This window comes from Trachurus japonicus, chromosome 21 (assembly GCF_045865225.1).
Source record: "Trachurus japonicus isolate A0001 chromosome 21, Traja_1.0".
Lineage (NCBI taxonomy): Eukaryota > Metazoa > Chordata > Actinopteri > Carangiformes > Carangidae > Trachurus > Trachurus japonicus.
In genome coordinates, this window is record NC_140927.1 from 17,166,401 (window position 1) to 17,193,146 (window position 26,746).

Sequence of the window (26,746 nt, forward strand, 5' to 3'; positions counted from 1 at the left end):
AGGTTGCAGATTACCGGTGAATTATTAATCTCCATAGTTTAGCGTGAATTAGCCCGGAACATTTTGGTTGCGAAGGAGAGAAAGAAACACTTTCACAGAAGCAGGTATGTAGGATGATTCATGGCTTTATGATCTCAGCTTTACTGATCTTTGGACACTTGTTTGAATATGAATAGACAAAGTTGTGCACATGCCCACATTATAGTCATTTGTGTATAGCTGCAGGTTGCAGACTGTTAGTTTGAGAGACTGTTATATTTAGACATTTAATATTTTTTTGATGATCCATGATGACGTGGGGATTGTTTGTGCCAAGACAGTCAATGTACAATCTGATGAACTCAGGTTTCAGATTCAGGCTGCACTTTTGCCTTGAATGTGCTTTTTTTGAAAGCTTTTACAGAACAAGGTAGTTGTTCTAGATAGCCATTAGCTCTTAAAATGTATTGTTCATTCAACTATATTTGTCTCTGTAAATAGATAATAATCCTCACATGGCTTGCAGCTGCACAAGTGACTTAAACTTTCAAGTCGCAGGAAAATGTCGGCATTGTAGAGCAGGTATCTGGTGCTGCCGGTCATTAGAGAGGAATATGAGCCATCTGTTACAGCTTCTGCAACAGGTGACTGGTGATGTGTTCAATGCACAGTGCAGACACATGTTACGGAGCAGAAAGACAGTAACAAATGACAAGTAAACAGGTTTGAACCTTGTTGATTAATAAAGCAGACGTGATTCATTATTCATGGTCATTTTAACATGGGCAATTAACTTTGGAACAATCAATGATTGATTATTAGACTAAAGACAACCGGACTTTTATATATTAGTATTCACGTGTGTGATATAAGAAGGTATGATTGCAAAAGGTGTTTGGTGAGTGCTATCACATGCTGCTGCTTGAAGGACATGATGAAGGATATCAGTTCAATCTCTGTGCTGCACGTTTGAGCGTCTCCACACAAAAGTGGTATATCCATCTGATATCAGCCTGTGTGCATAGCCATCCATAAATCTGTCCTTGCATGTGAGTTGCCAACTTGCCACATCCCCTGTGGATTAACATCATTCAATGTTTCTCACATCAATCTCGAAAAAAAAAAAAAGACTTCCCCTTCCTTCCCTCAGGGTCATGCAACCTCTATGATGCATAACACGTTTATGACGAGTGGAGCAGCAGCGAAACTGCACACAAACATTCCTCTCCATCATGTTTATCTGGAATATATGTCATTTCCCAAAAATAGGGACGCATGTATCCCACTGTGGAAATATCATCTCCCAATCCATCACGTCAGTGGGTTTCAGCTGTTTTGACACTTAATGCTTTGCATCATTGGTCTTACATGTTGTATTTGGTCACAGAAACATCACTTGTAGACTTAAAGGATGATTTATGTTGGCCCTTTGCGTCGCTGTTGATCGTCAGTCTTTATAACTGTGTCACAAGGGCTCACGACATTTTCTAAAACACTTTACGTAATAATCATTTTTCAAAGACTGTTTGTGTGGAGGTGTGGCGCCGATTCACTGCTCATCCAGGACGGCACTTGTCAAGCTAATCTTCTGTCCAATCCGATTGATCTGGAGGAGATTGTACTTCTTAGTGGGCAGTGACAAGGTCCCCGTGGCGAGAGCTAATTCAGTATCCGTGTGTGAAATGCCACTTGTTGCCTTTCCTCTCGAGGGAACAATTGCTGTTGCTACTGGTGTTTTTATGTTCACAAGAGACTCCTTAGCTGTACTTTTTCTCAGCCTCCATGAGTCAGAAGAAAATAACATTTGCCATGTAAGTAGAGTACTGTTGCCCCCACCTACAGCTGTCTGTTTTGGCTTTGATTTCTCCTGCTGTAAACCTGTTAAGTGTCTCCCTAGGTGGATATAGTCGTTAGGCTGAGCTGAATGAGAAGGCCTTTGGGAACAAATGTACCTCGGTGCACAGTTCATACATTTTAATTACCTGCCTCTCTGTGAGTTTTAACTGTAAGACAATGTGTTTTTCTGTCTTGCAGTGAGAGTGTAAAAGTCTGTCCGGTCTGCTGTGAGGATTGACTCTTTATTCTCAAGAAGATTTCTGTTTCAAGAATTTACGTATTAGAAAAGGATTAACATTTACCTTTGTTTATATAAACCTGGTAATCACGGCAAAGTATTTAAGCAAGGACTAAAGGCCGTGTGGATGTGAGAACATCATTGATCTGGTGTTGTGTTTATCTTCCAGGGGGTCACTGTATGGAGTGTATCCCTACAAGTCCAGCATGATTGGCCTGCAGAGCCTGGGTGATCCATCAGGGAACTGGGATATAGTGGAGACCATCGGCAAGGGAACATATGGCAAAGTCTACAGAGTAACAAACAAGAAAGATGGAAGTGAGGCAGCAGTGAAAGTGCTGGACCCAATCAATGTAAGTCAGATTGAAGCTTGTTTACTGTGGAAACCTTTGCAGAATTCAAAACAACTCTGACTACTGCATGTTGACTACTTTCAGTTGCCTATTGACTATATATAAACCATTACAAGTTTAATTACAGAAACTGTTATTTATATGCAGAAATATCATGCTGTTTCACCTTACACTCGGTTCAACAGCATAATAACCATCATCCCATGCTGTAGTGAGAGAGAAGTTGAGTGAATGGGTAATTCAGAACCAGCTAGTGCTTCTATATAAGTGGTATGTTAATCTAATGTAGCACCTTTTAAGTTAATATAATCTATGAGAGCATCAGACAGTTATTTGAAGCAATGGTTCCCTACCTTTCTCTCTTGTAGCCCCTTAGATTGAACCCACTGCATGGGTCATGTTCAAAACAACTAAAATGATGCCTGACATGTTTCCCCCCTCTTTCTGTTTCCATCCAGTTATCCTAACCCTTACTATTCTTTGTATTGGAGAGGGAGTGCACCCAACTATGAAGTTTTTATTATTTTTTTTATGACTACAAGAACGCATGAGACTAAAATCTTTATGTTTTTCTTCATAACTCTGTGACTATGACTCTATGACTGTCTCAGCATTCAAGCCATTCAAACAGAGTAAGTTACAAGTACTTTTTCCTCCTCTCTATCTTGATGCAGTTGTACTTCACGCTCACGTTCCAGTGATATATATCACTGTCTCTTCTTTTCATTTACCTCCTGTCATGTTTAGTCTTACACACCCTTTCAGGAAAGTGTAGCTCTTGCATTGGCTGTACCATATCTGTACATCTGTTCATTTGTCTGAGTGATAAGCGGGCTGCAGACTCTGCATTGGCTCTGCATTGTGCTAGAGAGACTTGGGCTGAGGCGTGCGTGCGATTGTGTCAGTGGAACAATCCCCATCCTGCCAGTGCTGCTATCCACCATGATGCTCCGCTGATGCTCATGAAGATGAAGTGGCCTCCTCTCCCATCCCTCTCCCTGATTAGACTGCTGACACTCAGACATCCAGGAAGAGGAATTCAGCCTCTCTGACTGTAGCTCTTCTCCCCCCTTGGAGATTTACTTTGATAGAAATGTGCTTCCAGAAATAGTTTAGCACCCAAGCCCACCCCTTCCTTTTGCTAGAGTTTATAAACCTATCTTTAGGAGTCTAATTATAGTTAACTTACTACATGATTTTCGGCCGTGCTTCAAAATAAAATGCAAGCTTTTGTTATGTGTCGCTGTATTCTCTTCACATTTGCCCAGCTACCTGTCTTGCAGTTCTTTATTCCAAGTTTTCTTGTTTTCTGGTGCTGCTCAAAGGACGTGGATGAGGAGATAGAGGCAGAATACAGCATACTGAGGTCCCTGTCCAACCATCCTAATGTGGTTAAGTTTTTCGGCATGTTCTACAAATCAGACAACCTGTCAGGCGGACAGCTGTGGCTGGTACTGGAGGTAAGCTTCATAATTTTGTTTTTTTCTTTCTCACTATTTCATTTTGGTGGTTTTCCCATTTACATCTTTTGATGTTTCTGTTCAATAAAACAACTATAATATGATGGAGCCTTTAGACCCATGGTTCTCACTGTGGGGTCACTGGGGTTGTTTTTCCACCAAAAACAGGAATACTTTATTTTCACTATAATTTTATTATAACATATAAGAATAACTTTAGTCATTGGTTTCAAACACTTTATGTAACAAAAGCAAAAGTTGTATCAGATGATATTAACCCTTTAAATTAAATTAAATTAAGTTGGTGTTAGTGGTCAAATTTGTGGCCTTTTGGTGAAAAGGTTTGAGAACCACTTCAAAAAAACAAAGTGCTTTTTAAAGGGGAAGTGAGGCAATCAGCCAAGTTAACATAATTCATTAAATGGATTTTCAGTGTACTTTTTAGCGTATAGCTTAACTAACACACAAAACGTAACTGAACAAGTTAAATACATGGTCACTCAGAGAGAAGCAGGTTAGAAGAAGACAATGCACTTACTTATTTTGTCCACGGTGCGCAGCTTGCACATGTGCAGTTCACTCATGTCACCTGAGCTGCTCCTCCTCTCAGTCCATTGGCAACACAGGACTACAGACCAAACAGAAACTAACTTAAAGGTTTGTCCAATCGTTGGAGCTTTTATTCTAGAAAAATAAGCATGTTAGAGGTTGATAAATATAATGACGTCCTTGTTAGGTTGGCAACAGTTGGTGGGACAGATACCTTATTTTGGCTAGCAGCATGGAGCAATAAGTTGGCCCCTGTTTTGTTTGTGTGAACCTGACCAGTAGTTAGACAATGTTGTGAGGATATTTTACTTCACCTTAAACCACCTCAGTCTACTCCAAACAAAGCTAAATGAAACTAGCCATGTCAACAGGGAGCTGAGACACCAAGCAAGACATTAGCTCTGTGCCTGCAAGTGGCGGGACAGAGGAAGACTGTTAGCTCATGTCTGACTGAGGTCCATGTAAACAGTCTAGGTTTGAAAATGTTTGTTAAAAACCAGCTTTGCAAAATGTCTGACGAGGAAGAGAAGGCATTAACACGTTATTACGGCTGAAAACATATCAGCATGACTGAATTGTTTGTGATTTCACAGAGTACCTCTAACTCATAACCTCATGTCAAAAATGCTGCACATTTGTGTCTGTTTACACCTCTCAGAGTTTGTGATTGCTTAAATGAAACCTTTTTTTTCTCCAATATACTGCATACTGTGTGGAGTATTGAAATATGCTTCAGTTTGCCACAGCTACCACCTGAATGTTGATGCTGTTGCGCTGCGAGCTCCCCCCATGAATCATAATCTGGAGTGGTGAAAGATGGACGAGTCACTGGAGTTTCTCTGTCTCCCTCCCAGCTGTGCAATGGCGGCTCTGTCACAGAACTCATCAAAGGCTTGCTGATGCGAGGCCAGCGTCTGCAGGAGCCCGTTATCTCATACATCTTATACAGTGCCCTCTTGGTAAGATGGCCCAGCTGCAAAGCTGCTAATGTCAGGGAGAGGGTGGGATGCAAACATGCATTAGAGACTGTGCCGGGATTTATTCTCAGCAGGGAAAGTGTGGCAGGCGGTCATAATTGTCTCTCTGTCTTAACAGCTGTGGGAGTTCTTTTATATAGTTTGTACCCCTCAGCTTTTAATGCATCATATTTAAATGTGTACTAATGACTAATGACTCATAATGTGACTGTGATTCATGCTCAACACCTTGTGCTTCTCTGTCCTCTAACTTACAAGGGTCTGCAGCACCTGCACAACAACCGAATCATCCATCGTGATGTCAAAGGCAACAACATCCTCCTGACAACTGAGGGAGGAGTCAAACTGGTTGACTTTGGTAAAGGCCTTTTAAAAGGGGCATTCTGGACAATTCATGGGCTGCTAGTAAGGGACAAAAGTATCGGTGTTTGAGAAAATAACCTGTCAGGTTTATCTTTTCTCTGAAGTGTATAGTTAAATGACTCATTTTTGCTTTTTGACTGATATATGGGAAGTGTCAGCAGCACATCCCTGCAACATTGTTTGTGAAGGGGAACATGAGCACAGGATAAATCATTTAATGTGCTCCACACTTTAGTCCCTTGCTCACCATAACATCTTTTTATTTCATGGACCGTAGCCCTAACCCAAGGCTATTATTGCTCATTTAAATTGCGTTATTTGATCCTTTGCATATTAAAAGAAAACTGTTATGGCAAATGACTTTGAGTCACCCCCAGGCATGTTTATGTCCTCTGTGTCATGGAGATGAAGTGGACTCATGCTGATAAAAATCTGTCCTACATAATTTGAAATGATTATAGCCCATTATTATTACTACTTGGCAGGTTGCCACACTAAATTATATGCCAGGATTCATTGATTAATTCAAACGTTTGGTCTCTGATATAAATTCTACTTTTATTCTTTCATCCTTTCTGATAAACATCCTAATATCTAAATCTCAATTATTATAAGTGGTGAAGGAATTTTATTTATGTTATTTGTTTATCCATTTTTAGGTGTTTCAGCTCAACTGACCAGTGCACGATTACGGAGGAACACATCAGTCGGGACGCCGTTTTGGATGGCTCCGGAGGTCAGTGTCCACACTCGGCTTAACACACACATGTTCATAATGCAGCAGTAAAATGGCACACATGTTTCAGAGCCTTTGGAACATTTTAAATGAGCAAAGTAGATCTTACTGTGCTGCAAAGAGAGAGAAAATAGAGAGAGGGAGCCTCAGTTATTTCTGTGTGACTCTCCCCTGTGTCATTGTGTATTCCCCTCCACAGGCACAGCTCTTGAGGTCGCCTCAAGGTTAATAGCTGGGAGTCTGTGGCCCCTCAGCTTACTCTTTGGCAGAAATGAGGTGCCATGATTGGTCTGGTAGGGAGGGACCTCAGGGGCAATTAGAATAAACTCAGCTATAAAATGTAGTGTCTGTTATAATTATTGATTGTTGAAAAGAGAAGCTCATACCACTGACCACTTCACTGATCAACCTGTCAGTGTTTAAATTGTCCATAAATATAGATGTCTGTAAAAGAGAGATGAGAAAGAGAGAGGAAGGAGCATGCAGCCTAATGATCCTTTTTAACAAAAACACGTTTACATATAATTCATTTAAGGTGATTTTGATAAAATGCTCATGAATTTGACATAATATTCAGGTAAATTCTGATATTCAGCAGGGGAAAGGTGAATTAAATGCACTTCACTGGCACATTTCCTCATGTGCTTTGAGGGGGGAAAACTGTATTTTGTTCTAAATTCAATGTTTAGATGGTCACTGTGGTGTCATGTTCCCAGGTCATAGCCTGTGAACAGCAGTATGATTACTCCTACGACGCCCGTTGTGATGTGTGGTCGCTCGGCATCACTGCCATCGAGCTGGCAGACGGAGATCCCCCACTGGCTGAGATGCATCCAGTTAAAGCCCTCTTCAAGATCCCACGGTGAGTCCACTAGAGGGCGCTCCTACCACACAGCTGGAGGCAGCCCTCACAAGCCCTCTGTCAGGTAGACAATGACAAACTGAATTTGACAGTAGAGGTGATAAAAGGCAAAATGACATTGGCTCTCCTGGCAAAATGATTTATCGTTGTTATGACTTGGTATTTAGAAAATGAAAAGTGGACTGGATCTCTATTGCTTGATCCACGTTCCTTTCTCCCATTCTGTTTGTCTGTTTGCCATTGTTTCCTACCTGAGAGGCGGCATCTGCTGAATAATCAGTGTTAGAATTCTTCATCATCAAAAAATGTCGAGTATGGCCTACTGCAAAACTACAACAAATTAATGCAGCGATTCAGTCTGTAAAAATATTCACTGCTGGAGACAGTGTGCGTCTGATGATCATTTGAGAGCTTGGTGGCTACACGCGGTTGACCTTTTGTTATCAGCCCAATCGTGCAATTATCTCTCAGTTAGGTAGAGATATGCCCTTCTGATTGCAATTTGCATTGGTGATTAGCTCCATTCACACTGAGATGAGGCTGTCACCTCCTTCCCGTCACAATGTTATCTCCTCCCTGCCAAGCCAGAGGAGGAGCGTGGATGGCTTGTTTGGCTGAAATTATGGGAGCTGACGCAGTTTGTCATCAGCACCAAATTCAGCCAGAATATAAAAATAATAACAGGAGAAGGGACAGCTAAAAGCAGGACCCCTTGCTAAATGGAAGCATGGTTTTAGTAGGCATGCACTTAATGACACATGACTGATTTTTTAAAAATGAACAGGGATGAGTGGCTTCTGTCAAGCAGCAAGCATGTCTCCTTATCAAACTGCAGCCGTAATAAGAGAGGGCATATGCGTTCCCCTTGTGAATGTCCAATCCCATTTCATTACTGCGGATTTGTAATAGTCTTTGACTTTGGGGATAACTAGGACGTTAATAGAATTGGACATGTATCTACGGCCGACATTCCTCCATCTCTGTTCCAATCAAAATAGATATTTTGCCCTTTTTGTGTGAATCGGGACCCGAAAGGCCGAGCAGGTGTGGCATAAATCACAGTGAATGTGTTGAACCATGAAATGATTCTGTTAACATGTCGTTTATCTCAAATATATTTTCCCATCACTGCGGCAAGGCAGACAAAATCATGAGGAAAACGTGCGGTAAATTATGACTCCTGTATGAATTACTTTCTAAATAGGGAAACGTATTTCACCTTTGGGTCGTCAGTGGTGTTGAGAGTGATTCATGATGAAATCACAGAGATTAATTTTCACAGGTTTCATTGATTGCAAAGATCTACTTTTTTTCAATTTAATATGTCACAAATCATTAACAGAGGAGCATTTTCTGAAGTATTGTCCTTGAGTAGGTTATGTTTTATGAAATCCATATAAGCACTAAAACATGCAATGAGCATTTTCATCATTCTCATATTTTACAGTTGCACACAGTAATACGTTTCCAAGCTAAAGGTTTCACTATCGTGTTGTTAATCTTGTATGTATCATCTACCTTATCGTTCCCCTTCCGTGAAACACATTTAGATAGTGAAATACAAGAAAAATGCACCTCAGCTGCGGTTGATGTTCTAGATTTCCTTAATATGTTTGAGGATCTGTCGTTTCATTATTTCACCTGTGTGTGTGATACCTTCATTCTTCTTTCCTTTCTGTCTTTTTCTGGGAAGGCCATTGTAAGCTCTCGCTGGATTCTCTCTCTCTTGCCGGGCTTTAGATTTAGTGGTTCCTGGTGAAGGGCCATATAAACACCCAGTGCTATCAACACTTTGACCACAGGGACCAGCAGCAGATAGCCATTATGTCACAGTTTTGGTTGTGCAAGTGGAAACATGCACCGGTGGAAATGATTCTTGTCCCAGCAGGCTATAAACGATAAGAGAAGCTCTGATATCTGTCAGAGGGGGGAAGCTGATGAGCTCCATGAATTAGGGTCACCTTGGTGCGTGCTCTGTTTGTGCTTCAGAAATATCTGATACTCAATGAGCTGTGTCACACCGTTGATCCGTACATGTGCTAGAATCTCAGGTAGCTCATAATGATATTATCTATAAGCTTCAGTGATTTTGATTTTAAGTTGAACCAAACGCTTTTGAGAGTTTACTCTGTGTTATGAAATTAATTGAATGTGTTACAGGGTGTTTGACAGGTATGTTATGTCCACGGTGACCATGAATAAAGGTAATGGAGCATGTCAGAGGGTAAAGTTATAAAGTCATCGACTGCAAAATTAATTACAGATGCTCAAGACAAAGGTGGTGTGTGATATTTAATATGCTCAGAGGTTAATTCTTTAAGCCAATGTTCTGTCCCCTAGAGTGTCTATTTAAAGTTAAACCAAAGTGTGTGTAAAGGTTGAAATGAAATGGGCAAAAGATGTCCAAGGTTGTATTTATTCGTCTAGATCGGTGTCAACATTAGCCACATATTTAATAGAACTTGTATCTGTCAGGAGTAGAGACCAAGAATGGCTGCGATAGAAGTAAATGATGGCTTGTCAGAGGCAGCAAAGGCTAATCACATCGTGAAACAGGGAGTGAATTTCAGACCTGTGCTAGTAAGAGACAGCTCTTCCTGGAAAAAGAGTTAAAATATGTGGAGTAGAACAGCCAAGGGTGAGGGCTATCAACACAGCTTCTAGTGTTTCTGTCTCAGGATTCAATCTTTCAAGTGGTGAAAAATCTGGTTTGCCATGGACTTAAGTTGTGTCCTGCTTTTTTGTTGAATAAGATGTGAAATTAGTGCATTGCTTAACAGTACAAGTAGTAATGTAATAATTATTGAACATTTGTTTGCATTTAATTTCTAGTTTTGATCTTGGAGAGGTTATGGTACTTTCCGTTTGCCATTGATAGCAGCTCATCTTGTGAAGTTAAACTTTGAGCTAAATGCTCAAAACAAATAAAGACATTGTTTTTTGATTATTGCCTTATACAGGAGGATAGGGCAGAGTTATTGGGGTTTCATCACCAGCATTGAATTTAAATTTCTTCAATATTTGTGAATAGATTCAGGTCTGGATCTTTGATTTGATTTACTGGACACTTAATGAAAGAAACACATACAATCCCACATCCCACTAACAAAGGAAAGAATTGACAGCATGACATTCCAATAAAACTGGATGAGGATAAAAACACAGAAAAGTCCAAGACTTATTTCCACTGTGGTCAGCAAGACAATCCTACAGTAGCAACAACAACAGATGCAGCAGAAACAATCCTTTAACAGTCCCTTTAAAATACATATTATGATACATAAAACACAAAAAAACTGCAAAGATTAATCAACATGGCTCCACTGAACGTAGATGTTAGATTGATGCAAAATCATTTATCCATCAACAAAACCAAAACATTTTAGTTTTGGATGACTATCATTAATTACCTGTCAGCTTTTCAGTCTGTCATGGATGGATGTCAAATGTAATGCTGAAATTGTGAAAACCAGTCATTATTTAAAATGACTCAGATAAACTGGATTTTTAAAACATTTTATATACATATATATAAAGTCTGTACTGTAGACAGAGTAAAGACAGTGCATACTTTAAAGTCACAGTTTTCCCATCATCAGACACTGATGCAGTCTCTTGACCCCCGACCAGAGATTTCCGGCTGGTTGGATGATTTTGCAGTCAAGAGTAAAGGCTGTAACATCTCCATCCTTGATGCAGTTATTATTTCACAGCTCTGCGTGGCGTTCAGGACTGCAGCATTTGGTGATGTGGCCGCGAAAGACATGATAAATGTGGCAGTAGTTCCCCGTGTCCATGCATGTGTGCTCAAGGAAGTGCTAGTGCTCCGGCTGAGGTGATGGATGAGTAGAAATTTTAAGCAGGTGGTCCATTCTCTGTATAAATCTTTATTTTGGGCCCTCCTGCTCATTCTTTGTTAAGGTTGTCTTCGGGCCACTGTGTTTCTGCCTTGAGAGCCCAGTGCCCTCTACAATGCCCTACAAGACGTACAGGAAAAGGTACATCACAGCTCACTCTGGGTACCCCTCACATTTTACCACAACCAATTCTTAATTCTTTATTTCATGTGGAAAAACAGAGCTCTATATAAAGACTGTAAGTAAGCCATGATGAGCATTGATGATGCTGCCTTTAATTGTCCAACTGAGAAACTACTTGAATGAAAAATAACAGTGTTTTACATCATATGGAAAGTGGTGGAATTATAAATTCTGCATTTGCTTATTCAAACATTGCATTTGCCTGATTTTTGTCTTCCTTCGTGGTTTAGTTACAGCCGTCAAATACTGTTGACACCTCTGTGATTTTTGCCTCAAACCACTCTGAGGAACATCTGACAGTACAAGCGCTGCCTCCTGCTAGATTTGAGTAAGCCATTTGTGTTTACAATATGAGCCAGCAATCTCACAAATAGTGAAAGGGAAAAAAAAACTGCCCGAATTTGCTAAGCACAATGAGCACACTTGACAGTGTTATCGGCAGGGCTGCTATATTGACTTTGTAATGTATAAGCAGTATGGTACAACATCAAGGCGAGAACGTGTCTTCAGGCTCATATTAGAGGTTGCATTGAAGCAGTCAGTTACTGGCTTTGATCTGCACTTTGGAAAGGATTGCCTGCCTGAATCCTTATCAAAGACTCGACGAACTTAGTACTGCGGTACATGACAGATTTTGTACCCCAACATCCTCCCCTCCCTTTTCAGAAAACGGGTAATAAAAAGACATTAAATATACTGTAGTTTAATGTGCAGCTGCATCCACCTCTGGGTTTGTTGTGATAAGCGAAATGAAAGTGTTCTAATTTTTATATTTCATTTGTCAGTCTGATGGCTTTGTGAGGCAGCACACGTGAGCTAATTAATGCAGTTAATAAATATCTCGGCCAGGTCTGTCACTGTTTCCATGACAGTGACGAAAGGCTCAGCCTCCAGCTGTCAGACTGGCAGCTCCCGGAGAAGATGACTGTGCTCAGGCCCGTCCAGCCTTGGCTCCTCACACAGATCTGCCTCCTGTCATCATATGCACTTGAAAAGTGTTACTCTCATTATAGATGGCCTCCGTAAATGCTGCTGACAGAGGTATAACCACCTCCCATAACTTTTGGCTCCCAATGGCAGATGTTTGCTGCCAGACAGTGGAGGAGCTGTTATCATTTGTCACTTTTTCTGTGGCTGCCACAGACCTGGACCCCGACCAGCTCGTCCTCAGACCAAGAACCTCTCACAGGAGGCTGACGGTCACTCTCTGCTTGCCAGTGATCGTTTATCAACTAACTCAGCAGACAAGCTCAACATGTTCAATTTGCAGTGATCGTGTCATTTAAAAAGCATGCGATAAAGTTACTGTTTTTCACATTTTATGCTGACTTTTGTGTGTTTTGCGATTTTGTTTCAGAAATCCCTCCCCCACATTACGAATTCCAGATCAGTGGTGCAGAAGTTTCAGCCATTTCATCGGCCAGTAAGTGTCCTCCAACTTGCAAGTTGTCAGCATTTGTTGTCTCTCTCGCAGTTACTTCCCAGAAAGGGTTGTGAAAGCACACAGTGGATGGAAACACTTAATGTTAAAAAAAAAACCCTGCAACCTCCTGATTTTTTCCCCCGAATGACAAAGAAACCTTCAGTTTGAATTGATTAAAATCAAACACATAAATGTAAAAGTACTCTTGTCATAAAATATTAAGAAATAAGTGACAACAAATATTTTATTTAGCATTTATAAAGTCTGAAATGACCAAACATACACTGGAGTAAAAGACTAACAGGAAGAATAACTGAGCATCAGCCATAAGACGTTGTCAGCAGACATGAATGTGCATGTAAACACGGAGGGAATTGAAATTGATATTTTATAGCGAGATTCTATCAACCCCCTTGTCTTTCTGTTCATTAACTTTCATTAGTATAAATCTGCCACAGAGGAACAAACTAATTCACCTGAGTTATCAGTTCTATCTAAAGGTCCAGATAACTTATCATTTCCTCCGCTGTGCAAAGCTAATAATGTCAGGGGTGGCTTGTAATGGTTGCTCAGAATATACAACCTTAATATCTACTGCACTGAGGTGTGTGAGCCGAAACCGTAATGAGAAAATAAAATTCAATTTGTTCGGCGAATTATTTGTGTGTGGGCATAGTTTCTGGTGAACATTTATGCTGCAGGTTTGCACAGAAATGCAATCACTGAAAAGACAAACAGACCATCTGCCTATTGGCTTTTTTTGTGTGTCACTCTGAGTTATTGATTGATCTGGACAGTGTCAAGGCAAATTACCCCTTAAACCAACCAACGTACATGCTAGTGATGTTAGTTTTTATATTTTTTACAGTGTCATTGCAAGGGTTTTCATTGGATACTTTTTGAATTGCAGCTCTTTAATCTGGGTTAATGGATTGTGTGATATCATATCAGAATTAATCTCCCCTAACAAAGCCCACCAGAGTTCAATGTGGGGAGCCTGGACAATGTTATCATGGTTTGCAGGCTGTTTGTGAAGCCTATTCAGCCCTGTCAGGCCTGTATATGTGTGTGCAGGGGGGAGAAGTGGTGTATGGGGGTTACCAGGATAATAAATCCATCACCAGTCTGCACTTATGAAGCCAAAGAGCCGACTCCTGTGACAAAGTGGCCTGCCGTGCAGCATCCCGCCAGCACAGCCCTGCTAATAGCAGCAACCTCTGCTTAATGTCCTGACGCTAATGAATTCACGGAATTAACTTTCAGAGCCGAACAAACTGATAAAAGAAACAGAATTTCAGTGTAGATTAGGTGGTAGGAATTAGATTTGCTGTTTTTCTGCAGTTGTTGGTGTTGTAGCGCTTAGACAAACACACACAAATCAGCTGCTTCGAGTCTTTAGTAGGTGAATGAAAACAGTAAAAAGGTGGATTGTTGATGCATGTGCTTTTGTGAGTTCAGGTGAGGATGTCAGGACTTTTTGTCTCGTAATATATCCTAACAATCACAAACAAAAGCCTGATTTCATTGTGTTGTGTTGTCGCAGTCGTTATTGTCAGAGCATTTGTGCAACAAGCAAACTGCTGAAGTGTAGCCAGCCGCCAGCCTGTAACACAAAGTGACATCACCTACTGGCAAACACTGCACCGAACAGATAGGACGTACCGCTGTGCCATAGCAGGGCTTGTTTGGACTGGGAGCCATGGTGACAGTGGCCATGTCGTACCCAGACAGAGAGTGACAGATTAGTGACCCAGACTTTAAAACACTTGCGAGGAGCTCCCTGCTGGTGTGAGTGTCTGTCAGAGCTGATCCAGACAAATCAGCTTTCTACAATGTTGAGGTAAAGCCTCTCTCATTTGATGAGTGGTAAATGAGAATGTAGGATGCGTTTGTCTTGTTTGAAGGTTTCATCTGTGTATTTACTGATGGTAAAAAAAAAAAAAAAAAGTACGGAAGTGAAGTAATGGTGTGATATTTTTGTGTTTTTGAAGATGCCTGATAAAGGATTTTGAGGCGCGTCCATCTGTGACCCACCTTCTGGAGCATCCCTTCATCAAGCAGGCCCACGGCAAAGAAGTCGCACTCCGTCAGCAGTTGGCTGCTCTCATCCAGGACCAGCAAGAAGCGGGCTGCAAAACCAAAACCAAGTAAGTCTCTGGAAATGAAATGCAAAACCCAAATAATTCACCGTGATGACAGGGCTTATTAGCCTTATGTGTGCACTGTCATTGGTTATCTGTGCTGCTGCAGATAGATAGCCGTTGACTGAGTGAGTGGTTAATGTTTTTTTCTGTCCAGTAGGGGGCAGGGTCTCATCTTCTTACACTCGAGCATAGAAATGATGATGAGCCCCAGTAATGGACATTACAGTATGTGATTAAAGAGAAGTTAGGGGAGTGTGACTAATTCAGAAGGAGTGATTGTGCTGACTAACCTTAGATTAATAAATGCCACTTAGACCAGAGGATGTGGCAGTCTTCTGATGGGGGAACCCTTAAAACAAAACATTTCCCACCTGCCTGATTAGATCATTGACAGAGTTAATGAATTTTAGACTGATTTTGTGTTGAAAAGAGGTGGGATCTCAGTTGTGCAGACTTCATTATGCTTATATTCAAAGGAGCTGTGTGTATGTGTGAACATATCATAATAGCAGCTACAATATAGTTTCATAATGGATAGGTGGATAGATAGATAGATGTAGCTCACACTTCTATCTGTGAATGACAGCACAAAAAGTCTCCTGTTATTTACGGGGGGAAATACTGACTTTGGCAATGTTTAATCTTCATTATAAAGCAGTTCGCTGAACCTGCCCTTGACTGGGAGTCTTGATGTTGTGCCAGCTCTGTTTACTCCCAAGAGTGTGCAGAGTCGTTGCCTGAGCCTGATCCCGAATTCCTGTCCACAGTGAAAGTGGATAATGGGATTAGGAGCTTGTAGGGCGAGAACTGGGCTCGCCTGGTTTAGTCTCTCATGCCACAGATCAGCACACAATGACTCCAGATAAGAATAAAGACATAGAGAACTTAAAAGTAGCTGCCGTAGGTGGAATTGTGTGATTTACTTCAAAGCAGGAGAGAGGTAGAGACGCGAGGTCTCAGGTCCTCCTCTAAAGGGACCTGATGATGAGTATTCACTTTATAGGGACCACATATTGAGTCTTTCCACTATATTCAGAATACAGAATGAAGACAAAGGCAAGGAAACAATTCAAACCCTGAAGCATCAACATTGTTATTCAAATGATATAATTGATTATTTATTATAATAGAATATAGATAAATCTTATGAATTAGATATTTTCCTAGTTTTGGGGACTGAGAAGTTACCACATAGCATTGGATGCTTTTTTTTAAATAGCTTTTCATAATTTAAACAAGGCAGGTGTAAGGAAGTCCTATGAACAGATCCAAACCAGCCATTTGTCATCTAGCGTTTTACAACCTCTGTGACACCCAGGACCGAAACAGTTCTTTCCTGATCAACACACAAATCATGAGAAAAAGATTGCAAATATACATTTTATAAAATAAAACACAATTTCTTAGCAAACATGACTCAAACATGTATGTCACATTTACTGGGGACCACTTACAGCCACGGATGAATACACAGCCGGTACACAGGAAAAATTAACAAAATTTAAACAGGTTGCAAAACAGAAACTTGACTCTTTTTTTTCTCTTCTTTTCCTTTTTCATTGAGATTAGTTTTTAGTAAATATTTAGACACAGTTATTGGCAGGTGCAGCTGTTGCACAAAAACTAGCTTGATAATATACAATATATTTGTAGATTGTAGAGTAGAGGGGGAAGATATCGTCGTCATATCTGGCAGTTGTTTAAAATTGTAACAGTAATGATTTAAGCTGAGGATGTTTAATTCATTTTGCAAAAATAACAATATATCTTCACAAACACTGTATTGATAAGTTGCGACTAAATCACAAAACAACAAAGCTTATATTAACAAAATGTCCCATTCATTCTAAACTACACAGGCTTTGAAAGATATATATTTATACTGAGAGATGAATTGAATAGTCAGAATAAGTTTGACATAGCACTGGACTCCCTTGATGTGTTATTTTTGGAAGCCACGCTGCAGTTTATAATACTAGACTGACATCGTGTTGACATAAGCTGATTTCATTGAAAATGGTTGCAGATGTTTCTTAGCAACAAATGTACACATTACTCAAGTCTTTATTGGTGCTGCAACTAAAGAACTGAATGACCAGTTTTAAACCAGTTTGTAACTTAGTTATAGATTTCAAATCGCAGGTGCAAACTGGTGAGTATTTAAAGCAGCAGAGCAGTGTTTGTGAAACTGACTCAAGGTAAACTACCGTGCTCATGTTCCTGGTAATGACACTTAGTGTGGGAGTGCGTCTCATTGACATGTTTTTCATGAGGTCTTTGGCAGAGGAGTAAGCTGTGTTTGGCTTTGGCTCATACACGTTAGCAGGAGGAATTCATTGTTGTTGTTTTTGTGTCTTTTCATTTGATGGCAGTCAAACAGGTACAGAATGCACCTATATGAATAGTATATGCATGCACAGTAAACTGCTGTCTACTGCACATACTATTCATATAGGTGCAGAAAGCAGTAGACACTCAGACACAGTGGTCGTTTTCTTTCTTTCACACACTCTCTGGTGTCCCCTGAGGTTTCCCATTGAGCCAGCCAGCTAATGTTGACCTCTACCCACTGTGGCTCATTGGAGAGTGATAGGTCAAAACACGGATGAAGTGCGATCACAGTGTCTGATAATAGGAGATGTGTCCCCTGGGAGAGCTTTAAGGGCTTCACACCCAGCCAGTCAAACTGCTGTTTCTCATTCGGTGGTCACGTTACAGCTTTCTGAGGCATTATCATGTCCTTGGCTTCATACAGGCACGAACGGATCAATACTCGTAAAACCCTCATAATAGAGAGCTGTCCCGATGATGATCTGGTAAACCTGGAGTTCTTAGATGAGGTAAGATTTAATGTGTTTATCTCATCACGCATCGATCGCTCCAACATGCAATGTTGTTGATGCCATGTGGGGTTTTTTTCCCTTGTAGGAGACAATAATCAGCCACCTCCAAAAGAGGTACGATGAGCTGCAGGTGTACACTTACGTTGGCGACATCCTCATCGCTCTCAACCCTTTCCAGAACCTCAGCATCTACTCTCCCCAGGTTGGTTTTTCGACCAGTCACACAAATGTTCCCAGTGGTTTCACCGTCACAGTGGAAATTAATGATTGCTTGGAAGTTATGCCACTGGTCCTGCTGTTGTGAATGTAGATAATATACTGTACATGTGTAAAAACAACACAGAAGTCTGACCTAATCATTTCAACTCAAACTTAAGTTTCATATTTTTTTGTTTCAGGCTTTTTTCCAATTTATTCACTTTTTCTTACCCAATATTGAATATTTCCACATACCAGATGTGCATACTCTATGCTCATCACAGAAGAACCTCATCTGTAAACTGTAATAAATGTTTTTTTCCTATGCTGGAGCACAAAACTGATTTTAACATATAGTATGTGAAAATTATTTTAAGCTGATCTGCTCCTGCGAATGATCCGTTTTTGACTAGTCTTATGTATCCATGTCTTCTCCTAGTTCTCTAAGCTGTACCACGGTGTGAAGCGGGCTGACAACCCTCCACACATCTTCGCCTCTGCAGATGCAGCCTATCAAGGCATGGTGACTTTCTGCAAAGATCAGGTATTCTGCTGAAAAATAATTTCATAAAAAGGCAATGATTATGAACATTTCTACAGAAAATCTGGTTAAAAATATTTTCCAGGAATGTTCTTTTTGTACTATTTGTACTTGATTCCTCAACCTCTGTGGGTTGAATGCACACGGTAGTGGCTTTGGACACTTAATAAATAGTGTCTGACAAGCAGCCAGGTCACTTTTCAAGAAGAAATGTATTTTCCCATAAGACTTTGACCTGGATAAGGAAAATGTAGGCTATGTAATGTGAATATACATTGTTTGATGTTTTTGTCACTACATTTGTTTCCTTTTGCCTTAGTGCATCATAATCAGTGGGGAGAGTGGTGCTGGAAAAACAGAGAGTGCTCACTTGATTGTTCAGCATCTTACCTTCTTGGGAAAGGTACAGCAGTGCGCTCATTCTCTCACTGTTAAACCTGTAAAAAAAAAAAATACGGCATTAACTACAAACTATGTTGAAATCACACTGTTGTTTGTTTAAGCAACATTTTTTTATTCCTAGGCAAACAATCGGACATTGCGTGAGAAGATCTTGCAGGTGAATCCTCTGGTTGAGGCCTTCGGAAACGCCTGCACAGCTATTAATGACAACTCTAGTCGCTTTGGGAAATACCTGGAGATGAAGTTCACACCGACTGGAGCCGTCATCGGGGCCAAGATATCTGAGTATCTGCTGGAGAAGTCAAGGGTCATCAAACAGGCCATGTATGTTAGCTCATTCATTTTCCCATTCGATCTGCATTGATCCTACTTCTAACTGCTCTGTTTGCTTCCCTTTAAGGGGAGAGAAAAACTTCCACATATTTTATTACATGTACGCTGGACTCTACCACCAGAAAAAGCTGAAGACCTACAGGCTACCAGACAGAACGCCTCCCAGGTCGGTGCTGCAATTCTTTGACGTGTTCATTGAGATTCTGCCGTCTTTCACTGACTTTGACAACGATCATCTGCATCTGCAGGTACATCGACAGTCAGCACCGGAAAGTGATGCAAGACATTGTCTCCAGCAAACTGTACAAGGAGCAGTTTGATGCAATTCAGGAGTGCTTCCGAAACATCGGCTTTACTGAAGAGGTGTTCAAAAAATACTTACCGAGCTGTGCTGTTCCACTGTTACGTTTGTTGCCTTCGAGTGCTGTCTTGCTTATAATTTTCTACTTTCTTTTCAGGAAGTCACCTCTGTTTACAGAATTCTCTCGGCCATTTTGAACACAGGCAATATTGAATTTGCTGCCATCACGTCCCAACATCAGACCGATAAGAGTGAAGTGCCTAACGCAGAGGCCTTAGAGAATGGTGAGCTATGTTATGTGTGTTGTAGGAGTCAGCAAAACTCTGGTTTTAGCCATAGAAACAGGTAGGTTTAATGGTCTCCCTAAAGAGTGAAGAGATTGTTATGTGATTTAAGGGAGATATTAAAAGAAAGTCTATTTTTTATGCTTTACTCCCCCCTGTGTGATGATTTACTCACACTCAAACTGTACTCTCTAGTAAAATATTTTCAGGTTGGATGATTTTTGGTTTTGAGAAAGGAACCTTTTTATGGTAGATTTTTATCTGTAGAGCATGAGAGAGGGAGAGGGAGAGACGTGTGTTATTTCTTTTATGCTGGATAATATCTTACATTCTTTTATGACACATGTTTCACTATAGAAATAGTACTGTATATTGGATGTCTTACAAGCTTGTGTGGGTTGGGTACTTTTATGTGCATAAGAAATATTGAAAAACTTTTTGTGTGCAAGTGAAAGCATGATGTTTCCAAAAGCACAGATCCCCTTCCCCATTTACATAAAAATGCGAAGAGGCAAAAGCATCCACGATGAAAGAAACCTGCAGTTGATTTCTGTGCTAATGAATAAAGCAGATGAGCTCTTCATTATCACGCTGATCTACTCTCTCCTCTGTTGTCTCAGCTGCATCTCTCCTCAGCATCGGCCCTGAGGAGCTGCAGGAGGCCCTGACCTCTCAGTGTGTGGTCACCAGAGGGGAGACCATCATCCGCACCAACACCGTGGACAAAGCCGTCGACGTCCGAGACGCCATGTCCAAAGCCTTGTACGGACGCCTCTTCAGCTGGATCGTCAACCGCATCAACTCCCTGCTGCAGCCTGACATGAATATCTGGTGAGTGTGTGTGCCGGTGATAAACATCTGTCCAGACGTCCACTGTTGCTCTCTTTTTTTCTTCAACGTCTCAAGCGATCGTGCAGAGTTTCTGCAAAGCTCCGATGACCTTTACGGAGGCCTGTAGAGGTAGATGCAAACATGCAGAGGAGAATATCAATGGGCAAGCACAAGTCAAGCAAAAGGAGAGAAAAAAAGTTTTAATAAATTTTTGATACTGAGTTGCGTGCAGAGAAAATAATGTTCAGATGATTAAAAAGACTTCAGAGAGACTGCAAAGAGGCTGTTCATTGATCCGAAAGAATTCCTTTATAAATATGGGCGTCAACTGTCAAAGAGTCGTGTCTGAGATGTACAAAAGCCAGAGTTCCTGTCTGCATTCCAGTCATCTTTACCATTTCCTTATTGCCATTAATCACCCGTAGCACAGGCTAAAGGTGACCTCTACGTACAGTGGTTAATGACTGATCACAAAAATCATGAAATGCAGTAGCTTTGAGCACTGAATATGAAATGTTGAGTGTGAAGTCTCCATGCTGTGTTGTAGGAATGTGTATTGTTTGTAAGGGGTTTTAAAAGAATGACTCAAGGTTAAATCAATAAACACTGAAATAAAACCATTTAAGGAGCTCAGATCTTTTGAAAGCTGAAGTTTATGATTTCTCATCAGACTAGACCATCCAGACCAGAAGCTATATTTGGGTTGAACTTGGATTATCATAAAAGTTTTATCAATTAATACGGCTGCTGGGGATTTGCTTGTTCTGCTACATAGAAGAATTAAGTTTGTTTGTCCCCTTTTTCTCCTTTGAAGTGCCGCAGAGAGCAGCATGAATGTGGGAATCCTGGACATCTTTGGATTTGAGAATTTCAAAAAGAACTCTTTTGAACAATTGTGCATCAACATCGCAAATGAGCAGATCCAGTTTTACTTCAACCAGCACATATTTGCCCTCGAACAGGTGAGTTTCGCGTACAGAAAGAGGGCATTAATGATATATTTGTGTGGTATTTATCATGCTTAAGATGCCATTGTAGTATTCAACACACATTCTTCAGCAACAGCTTTTATTGAGCAAAACAACATACTGTTATGGAAATCAGTAATTTTCATATTATTTGTGTGGTTTTACATCTATCAGGGCAGAGACAACTCTCAACATGAACATTTTGCTTGTAGCCAGGCTGTGATGTGTAAAGGATTGTTTATACTGTTGTGCACCACCAAATTACTCTCTTAATTGATTTAATGAAGTTGTTTACCCTGAAGTGCGAGAAGTCTTTATTTTCCTTGATGGAAATGAATAGACATTAATCAAGAACCATTTTGCCATAATGCTTTTTAGTCTGTGTTAACTCGGCAACAGTCTGTCTAAAAGGAAAAGAACGCAAGGGGATTTTTAAAATATATATATCTTGTTTCATTACATGCAAATGCAATCTGCCTTACATTAGAATACAAATAGCAAAAACACATGACAAGAAGAACATCATAAGAAAGAAATAAAAAAACATTTGTTAAGGCAGAATTACACTCAAACGCATTAGAACTGCTGATTCATTTACATTTTACAGCACTGTACACCATTGAACTATTTTTGGAAGCAACATTTGCCCCTTTACACATTAATTACAGCAATGATCTTTGAAAATAAGGCCTCAAGCTCATGGAAAAGTTTCTCTTCTACAAAGAAGTGCCAGCTGCCCCTGATGTAGGGCTGGTGCTCAGTGGAAAAGGGGTTTTTATTTGGTGTGGATGTCTTCAGTCTCGCTGTACACAGAAACTGATTATTCTGAGTTAATGACTTAAACATGAGGAGGGTTTAGATCCATTGGTTCCACTTTATTAGTAAAATATATATTTAAACCAACTTTTTGATCTGAAATTAAATAGATGCAATAATATGATATGACTCTGGGTTATTTGCAAATTGAAATAAATTATGAATAAGTAAGTGACTATTTGTTAGTTCAGCGCTGTTCTGTTTTATGCATTCAGTAAAAGACTCTATTATGCTGTAAACTTCACCCATAGACACACACAGTCCGTCGCAGCTGTTTGGTTTTGTTGATTAGAAACTTTATTTTTTTTTTACCCCACACATGCACAAATCATATTTAGCCCAGATTGTTTAATTGGGTCATTTAGTGAAATCATTAACTGGATTGTTCTACATTCGCTGGGTTTAATTAGATGGAGTACCAGAGCGAGGGAGTGGATGCCAGCCTGGTGGAGTACGAGGACAACAGGCCCATCCTGGACATGTTCCTGCAGAAGCCCATGGGCCTGCTGTCCCTGCTGGACGAGGAGAGCCGCTTCCCACAGGCCACTGAGCAGACCTTAGTGGGTAAGAGTGGAACTGCACCTGCCAAACACTCGCAGCGAACAAACACAAGTCACGAGAACAGAATTTAACAGGATGTCATAGGATGTCACAGTGTCTCTTTTCAATGTTGATCCTCCTCTCACCAAGTATAATGGATCTTTTTGTGTTGTATCTTTTCATTTCTTGTCGACAGATAAGTTTGAGGACAACCTGCGCTGCAAATATTTCACCATACCAAAACGTGTGGAGCTTTGTTTTGGAATTCAGCATTATGCAGGAAAGGTATCAAATAAGTCTTTGGATCTAAAAATAATTCATCTACAGTTTTACCTACATTTTTCATATCATGACATACATCAGTATCAGAAAACATAATGCATTCAGTTATGTTATCTACCCTAATAAAAAAAAAAAAAAACTCAACTGATTGTTTTCTTAAATTCGGCAGAAACCTCAGACTTTCTTCTGTGTTTTTTTGTCCTCCTCAACAGGTAATGTACAACGTGAATGGATTCTTGGAGAAAAACAGAGACACGCTTCCTGCAGACATCGTTGTGGTGCTGAGAACATCAGAGAACAAACTCCTGCAGCAGCTGTTTTCCAGCCCCTTAACTAAAACAGGTATGCTTCTATAGGCATCAATAATAAAAAAAAAAACACCGCAGTTAAAAAAAACATCTCGAGCCCTGACACCAACAGAAGCATTATTCTTCCGCTTACCACAACCAAATGGAGAGGGAAACTTTTCTTTGAGACAAACTATTGTTAACAATGCCTGGTTCTGACTGTATTACTCTGTGAATTGTGCTGGTGTCTACTGCTTCCATAAACGCTCAGGTAAGTGGGCTTCTTAAAGACGCGGCTCGCAGGCATCTCCTGGTCCCCCTTCATTTCAAGGCTCTGTGTGCCGTGCTTGGATAAATCTGCAGTCTCCATTATCTCTTGAGAGGCTCAGCTCTCTGCACGGCGCTCTGTTTTTATTTTCACTAAGCTGTCCCTCTTGGTTTCCCACTGCTGAATGCTATCTACAGATTGTGGGTGCAGTGGGATATTTTTATGATAAGGTTTCTAAATACCCAGGGGATGAAGAAACAGTATTTAGAGAACACAAAAGCAACTCTTCCCACCTCTTTTCTGTTGGTTAAATGAAGGTAGTAATGTGCTCGTCATTAGCCGCGGCTGAGGCCTCCTGGTCACTTGACTTAGCTGAAATGCTAATAGATGTGTTAAATTATCAGATTCCCACTTCCTTCTTTATTTCGGCTAAGCCACATTATGTGATTCACTTCCTTTTTAGGGACCTGTAAATGCCTGCTTTCTCTCCCAGTGGCATTAAAATGAGGCTTCAATTCACAAAAGGCACCTTAGCTGAAACTCCAGTAGAAATGTGTGATGTGTCTGTAAACTCCAATTGCAGGTTGTGCACAGGGGAGCCTTCAGCCACTTCTTTCTGCAATTAACGGCTGCAGAGGAGTACACTCCATAAAAACAAATTTGGTGAACACTTAATTTCAGTGCACAAAAGCACTGAACGGAAGCTAAGATGTGCTGTAATGTTTATTGCTGCTGACATAATGTCAGTTTGGTCTAAAAGCTTCTTTATTTCCTTTTGTTCCACTGCACTTTTGTCTGTCCTGCCATTCAGACTGTTGGATCGAGTTAATGTGATGATTTATCAGAGAAATAAACTATTCCTGTGTTGTGCGGTTTTAACCTTTTTATCCTTAAGAGCTTTGCCCACGCTCGCAGTCGGCATATAGATTCTTTTCCAAGTTCATTTAGAGCAAGTTGGTCTCCAATACGCGTCTCTGTTATTTCTTTGGAGTTGGAGGTCCAATTTTCTTATTGCAGTTTTGTGAAACTGCAGATCATCTCATTAGATAAAAGCTATGAAGCACTCCAACTCCAGCTTATCATTCTGGAAAAGATGGAGCGCCGTTTACAGTGAGATAGAGTATAGCATAAGAAAATTATAAATCTATTCTTCAGGGTAAAATTTGTGGGGGGATTTAATTTGCATTTTAGTTCACATTATAGATTCACTGTTATCTGTGAAATTACCATTATCTGGGGGGATCTGATGGAAATCTGTTTTGCACCAGGGTGGTTTCACACTCTGGGTCTCCTCCTCAAAGTGTCACCACTAGGGGACACCCTTGTAGACCTGCAGCCTGACACTGTGATGGAAGTAAAATAATGGCTCTGGGATGTCAAACCACACACACACACACACACACACACACACACACACACACACACACACACATGCAAAGGATGTTAATACCTCAGCTGGGACACATATCACAGAAACAATCCCGCTAAACCTGATGTTGTTCTTTTACTTTATATTTAGCTAAAAACGACCACACCGTTCAACATTTGTGTAATATCTCATGTGACCCAATACCTGCTTTATTTTTTCGTCCACACTCCAGATTGGAAATGAGAGTGTCTGAGTAACGATGCGGTTCATGTTTTGAGAACAGTAGGAAACTAGGAAGGCCCCAGAAAGTAAAAAGCTCCCAGGCGGTGAATAGTGAGGCCACTTGAGCCCTGCAGAATGTGGGTCCTTGAGACTTGGACATGTGGTGGTGTTTTGTCAGAGGAAATGGGATGTATTTGCATGGACAAATTCCTCAGAGCCAGGGCCTTTCCCAGATCAGGGGGATCACAGTGTTTGAATTGGCTGGGTTCAGTCAGGCCTACCAGGGCCTGAGCAGCCTGTGGTCATATGCATGGGTCTGTGTGTGTGTGTGTGTGTGTGTGTGTGTGTGTGTGTGTGTGTGTGTGTGTGTAGCCTCGGGGCTGCCGGGCCCTGCTGCTTGTACCACAGCACATCTGCACATACACCCTATACCTCCAGACTGCCGGTCCTTTGTGAGAGAACAATGAAAATGGAGTGATGTGCTTCCCTTTGAAATGGTTAAGTTCGCAGATAGTGTAGTATAAAGACATATTTTCTTCCTTTATTCTTGCATATTGAAATGCACCATTTATCTTTGCCAGGGTTTTAACGCTATAACATGTGGAACCTGCACTGTGTTGATATAATTTCAGAATTATTAAGCAAGTCGGCTGAGAATTTGAATTATTAAACTTGCATCCAGAGCTGATGGTGGAGCTGTAGGTACACCTCGCACAGTAGCAGACAGTCTATGAGGAGCACTTGTTCCTGTTGGCCTGGATCATTGTGGCCTGACATGAGTGGTCAGTGGAAGTAGAATAAAACTCAGGCAGACCTGAGCTGACCCACCTCAGACCACACCACTTACCTGTGCGTGATGGTTACCTTACTGAACCTCTGTTTGCTTGCTGACACGTGTGTGTCCACACACTGCCTGCTGCTGTGGACATGCCCCTGCCAGTTTTATCTTTCCAGACTCAGTTTGTGTTTGATAATGTCAGTCAATGAAAGGATGTTTGATTTTATTAAGAGTAAATAGTTGTTACCAGAAAGGAGTCATATGGTTTTTGTTTTCTCTTGTTAAGAAAGAGCAAGTGAGAGCAGAGAAAACTACTGCCTTTCACCTAAGGCTCTGTTAACTTATTGATTTAATATAATTATGGCCTACATTACATTACAATTCAGCTATTTCTATATAGAACACAACGCCTTCAATTTCTCCTTTAATATCATGCAATGGTTAAAATGATTTTTTTCCTAATTGTTGGTCGGCCCCAAATTTTTTCTGGTTAATTTATCCCCAGATGAACACAGTGGTCAAA

General features: G+C 40.7%; 1 protein-coding gene across 8 annotated transcripts in view; it reads left to right on the forward strand.

Annotated features, from left to right (window-relative positions):
- Positions 1–26,746, forward strand: part of myo3b (myosin IIIB) — a 64,366-nt gene that overhangs the window by 2,695 nt on the left and 34,925 nt on the right. For 4 of the 8 annotated variants that reach the window (XM_085765521.1, XM_085765527.1, XM_085765525.1 and 1 more), the window contains exons 2-23: positions 2,223–2,406; positions 3,018–3,038; positions 3,732–3,866; positions 5,270–5,374; positions 5,651–5,750; positions 6,415–6,491; positions 7,208–7,353; positions 12,751–12,816; positions 14,808–14,963; positions 17,716–17,800; positions 17,889–18,005; positions 18,441–18,545; positions 18,862–18,945; positions 19,066–19,268; positions 19,345–19,443; positions 19,526–19,640; positions 19,736–19,862; positions 20,483–20,693; positions 21,508–21,655; positions 22,888–23,041; positions 23,214–23,302; positions 23,512–23,641. In XM_085765521.1, the coding sequence (XP_085621647.1) occupies positions 2,260–2,406; positions 3,018–3,038; positions 3,732–3,866; positions 5,270–5,374; positions 5,651–5,750; positions 6,415–6,491; positions 7,208–7,353; positions 12,751–12,816; positions 14,808–14,963; positions 17,716–17,800; positions 17,889–18,005; positions 18,441–18,545; positions 18,862–18,945; positions 19,066–19,268; positions 19,345–19,443; positions 19,526–19,640; positions 19,736–19,862; positions 20,483–20,693; positions 21,508–21,655; positions 22,888–23,041; positions 23,214–23,302; positions 23,512–23,641 (2,620 nt within the window). In that variant the 5' untranslated portion in view covers positions 2,223–2,259. Of the gene's footprint in view, positions 1–1,637; positions 1,791–2,222; positions 2,407–3,017; positions 3,039–3,731; positions 3,867–5,269; positions 5,375–5,650; positions 5,751–6,414; positions 6,492–7,207; positions 7,354–12,750; positions 12,817–14,807; positions 14,964–17,715; positions 17,801–17,888; positions 18,006–18,440; positions 18,546–18,861; positions 18,946–19,065; positions 19,269–19,344; positions 19,444–19,525; positions 19,641–19,735; positions 19,863–20,482; positions 20,694–21,507; positions 21,656–22,887; positions 23,042–23,213; positions 23,303–23,511; positions 23,642–26,746 lie in introns of those variants that run through there. The other 4 variants (XM_085765523.1, XM_085765526.1, XM_085765529.1 and 1 more) reach the window with 2 other exon arrangements.